We start from the raw sequence: 4,342 nt of genomic DNA, 5'->3' as shown, positions 1-4,342 counted from the left end.
GCGGGGCCCGGCGCCGCGGCCGCCGCGGCCGCCGCGGGGGCTGCAGCCGCTGGCGACGCCAAGAACGGTAAGACGGGGCCGGAGGGGCGAGCGCCAACTTCCTCGCCGACGGGGACGGCGCGTCGGCGGGGCCCTGGGTGGCGCGGGCGATGCGTGGACAATGCGAGAGTCAGGAAGTGCTCACCCCGCCCCTCCGCCCCGCCGCGGTTGCCCCTTCCCGGTCCCCACGCCCGGCGGCGGCGATCGATCGGCGGCCCCGGCTCGGTGTCCGCGCGGCGCACAGGTCGCGCGCCCCGTGCAGCCTGCGCCCCAGACTCCGAGGGGCTCCTGGGTGCCCGGCTGCGGCGGCGCTCCGTTCGGGCCCTGCCCGTCGTGCCCGCGCTGGCAAAGCCGAGCGTGTGCCCCGGACCGGGGAGAAGGAGGAAGGAAGGGAGGAAGGGAGGAAGGAAGGAAGGAAGGAAGAAGGAAGGAAGGAAGGAAGAAAAAAAGAGCTGCCCAAGTTGAGAAGAATGGTCCGATTGAAAACTTAGCACCAGTTCCTTCTTGCCTCTGCTCGCCTCACCCCCCCGCCTTCCCCTCCCCAGAGTGAAGGAGAGCCTCAAATCCCAGGAAACCGAGGCTTGATGTGTCGATTGCCACAGGTGAAGAGGCCCCAAGACATTTTTACTGTAGGGTGTGTGTGTGTGTGTGTGTGTGTGTGTGTGTCGCTGGGGGCGGGGTTGTGCTCTTTAATTCTCTTGCTCGCTTGAGGAAGGAAGAGAATCTGAACTTGACTTCCGTTCTCAACCCGGAGTTTAAAAAAAAAAAATCATCCTCTATTTAATTCTGTTTCACATTTTTAGAAGGAAGCCTAATAATCTTAGTGCCTGAGTGCACCTTTTGAGGGTGCATTTAAGGAATAGTGAAGATGTGACTGGATTGCCGTTGTCACTGCAGAGACATAATTTTAGTTATAGGGCAAACACTTTTTCGGGCAAACACTTTTTCGGACTTGGACTGTTCTTTCAATTCCTCTGGTCAGGCAGTTTTTCAGGACAGGGAATATAGGTGTATTTTAATGAAGGGAGATTAGGTTCTTTTTATCTGGCTTTTAACTTGTAGGTTTCAGCTTTGAAGCCATTCTTTACGTAGATGACTCACTTTTTAAACAGGTTACCTGCACTTCGAAGAACCTGACGGTGATCTGAACAGAGGAGATAAAGGTAGCCTATTAGGAACAGAACCTTAGGCCCCATTGGCTGTGTCTCTGCAATTTTGAAATAGGAAGTTGTTTTTTTTTTTCCAGAAACAAACATCCCATTTGTGAATGTTTGAAAATACAACTTTTGGCCAGACTGTCTTCTCCATGTTCTTTTGTTTTTCTCGCTCTAAACTTCATTTTGGTATTGATGTGGCAAAAGGAAAGAAGACAGACTCCTGGCTCAGCCATTTAGAGTTTTGTCATCTTGGGAAGGACAGCTTTTCTGAGCCTCAATGTCCTCACCTGTAAAATTGGGGAAAAGAATTATTTACTGATTGTATTGGCTCCCTCATAAGGTTATTGTGAGGCTCAGAGTGTCCTTTCCCTACCCAGTCACCAGTACTTGTTTTAAAGGCTTGTTACATTTGTAACAAGCTTAGTAAAGTTTCTCAAGAAACGTAAGTGATCAGTGAACGATAGCTATCATTCACTCACTCATTCAAAAGATATTAAACATTTACTGTGTTACAAGTGCTGCGTTAAGTATTTAAGGAGAGGTGGCAATCAAGAGAGGACATCTGCATGGGTCTGGTATTCCCAGGGTGTTTCTGGCTTACCCTGTTGTTTTATTGTCCGAGTGGAAGCTTCAGGTTGACTGTTTCCTCTTCTTTCTCCAAAAGATTAGGCCACTTTAAGGTGGTGTGAGGAAATGTTTTTCTCGAGCTGGTGGTATCTCCTTATTCGTAAACATTAAGCTACGGTTATGGTGTCCCTATTAACTACTGTCCTCTGAAGTGACAATCTAAGGTATATTTAGCGGTTCTGTATATATCTGTGTGAAGGTATGTATTTCTGATTTGGAGCTTGTTTTATTAAATGAATGGGGGGAGGAGGAAGAAATGGGGCAAACACTGCAGTAATTACAGTTAGAGAAGGTACAAACTTGAGTTATGTTAGAGCAGTGAGTTGAATTTTATGTTGCCAAATTCTTGGTTCTGACCTGGTGTGACGTCTCAGTGAATGATGCACCTTAATTTAAAGAACCTCTCACTGCAGTTGATGATAATTGAACATAGATGCTGAGGCCTCCTGTGTGCAAAATTGGTAAATAAGGAAATTATAAATGCTTTTTTCTGTTGTTTGTTTTTTGCCATTTAAAGCTGTGCTTTATAATGTAGGGGTGGGAGAGGTGCCGTTGGTGAATTTTTAAAGGAAGGGGCAACTGATATGTGCAAACCCTCAGAATCAACTGATAAGGCCCAATTATTTTTAAATTTAAAAATGACATTAATCAACTATTATGGTATTTCTAAGTATATTTCAATTTTTAAATTTAGCTGTGACATTAGATTTTGTGATTATAAATATTACCAATCAAACAGTTATTCCAAGGGTGTAGTAAATCTACATTCTATTAATCTTTTAAACAGTTTGTTCTCGCTGTTCAAGTCAGTTGTGATCTACGTTGGCAAACATGCAAACTTAATGACTTCACCTAAAGTTAATAGTGTTTGTTTGTAGTTGTATGGAGTTTATAGAATGGTTTTGTGTCTTGTGGTTCTTGGGCAGCATGGACACCAGGGTAGGATAATATTAGTTCTTAATTTTTCACTGTTAGTCAGTAGTTATAAATAACTACTGATTCTATAAAAAAAGATTTGCTAGTTAGGGAAAGCTTGGGGAAGCCAGGGCGGGGTTGTAATTGAAGGAGTTGAACTAGTTGCAGTTGTGCTTCTTGGGTAAGTTGCATGTCAATTGTAGGGACTTTGTAGCCCTAAAAAGAAATTTATTAGTATTTTTAGAAATGAAGCTTTATTTTAGATATGAAGGTTTATTTTATTTTTAGATACGAAGGTTTACAAAGATTTCTGTGGGGACTGGAGTAAAATTGCTGTCCTCTAGTCCTATATAGTAAACATCTGTCTGCACATATTGCAACATTTTGATTGTAGGTGGACAAGATTTGCCAGTCATTATCTTTAGGATCTAGTAATCATGCAGTGGGTTGTACCCACGTAGTTTCGTTCTGGAATTCTGGTTCCATTAGGCCACTGCTTTTTTGCTTGAGGCCTAAAAATATATGAACCTTGGTCATAATATCTACTTTTTAATGGGCCTGGATCCCAAGTCCTTTTATAAATTCCTGTTTTATGGATGACCATGGTTCACCACTCCACTCATTCCTGACTGACACCAGAACCCCTGGGCTGCTGAGTTTGCCTTCATTCATTCAACAATTCTTTGTAGTAGATGGAGTCAGTTTACCTGGTGATTGACCTTGCATTCAGTAGACCTGGCTCCTCAAATTACTTGCTCTGTGATCTGGGGCAAGTCATTTGACTTCTCTGAGCCTCAGTTTCTGCATATTTAAAATGGGATTATAGTACCTACCCATACATGTATAATAAGATATCTATATCTATTATGTATTATTTATATATATAAATATATATATATACACACACACACATATATATATATATACACACACAGTGACTGACTTATATGATATGAGCTTACTAAGGGTTAGCCACTTGTCTTAGATTCTGGAAATAGTGTTTGAGACAAAGGTTTAGCTGCCAGAGGTTTGCTGAACGTGCTCTTGGGATCGTTCCTAGTGGGGGAGCGAGGGAAGCAGGACTAGGCAGAGGGAGGAGTGAACTGTGATGCAGTGATTACAGGTAGCTCTGGAGCTAGGATGGCCCTGCAGAGTTATCTTACCTTGAGGCATGAGGGCGGGGCCTCTTCCCCCTCGGGCCCAACGTTGACCGGTCAGTGACCTGGGGGTTGGCGTCTCTTAGCTGGAGAGCCTCCGTGCAGAGGGAGCTGAGAGCCTTCAGCTGTGAGTGAAGGAGAGCTGCTGGTCGCGTTAGAGTCTTCACTCAGACCACTAGTGCCATTCACCTAAAATGCAGGCGTGGGATAGATAGTTCTCAGGAACGACTAAATCTTCGCAGAACAGGCCAGCAGGTAACCATCATAATACAGTAACATTGTTTTGATGGAAAATGTGTTCTGAATTTCATACGTCTGCTTACAAGTAGATTTTTGGAGTGCCACCTCTTCCCCGTAAACACGAATTGTATTTTTCTCATACTTAGGCCACCAAACACACTTTTATAGTCCTAGGTTTGTATTATATATATATGTATATATATATAT

The 4,342-nt window shown here is 44.0% G+C and overlaps 1 protein-coding gene across 1 annotated transcript in view; it reads left to right on the top strand.

The window, feature by feature from the left end:
• The window catches only part of HECA (hdc homolog, cell cycle regulator), a 42,802-nt gene that overhangs the window by 599 nt on the left and 37,861 nt on the right, over positions 1-4,342 (top strand). Inside the window, exon 2 of the mRNA XM_028494378.2 lies at positions 1-67. This exon is cut by the window's left edge and continues 40 nt beyond it. Coding sequence (XP_028350179.1) covers positions 1-67 — 67 coding nt within the window. The remainder of the gene's footprint in view (positions 68-4,342) is intronic.

The sequence above is a fragment of the Physeter macrocephalus genome, chromosome 10 (genome assembly GCF_002837175.3).
Source record: "Physeter macrocephalus isolate SW-GA chromosome 10, ASM283717v5, whole genome shotgun sequence".
Taxonomy (NCBI): Eukaryota; Metazoa; Chordata; class Mammalia; order Artiodactyla; family Physeteridae; genus Physeter; species Physeter macrocephalus.
The sequence above is the reverse complement of the archived record's forward strand: the minus strand, read 5'-3'. Positions and strand labels throughout refer to the sequence as shown.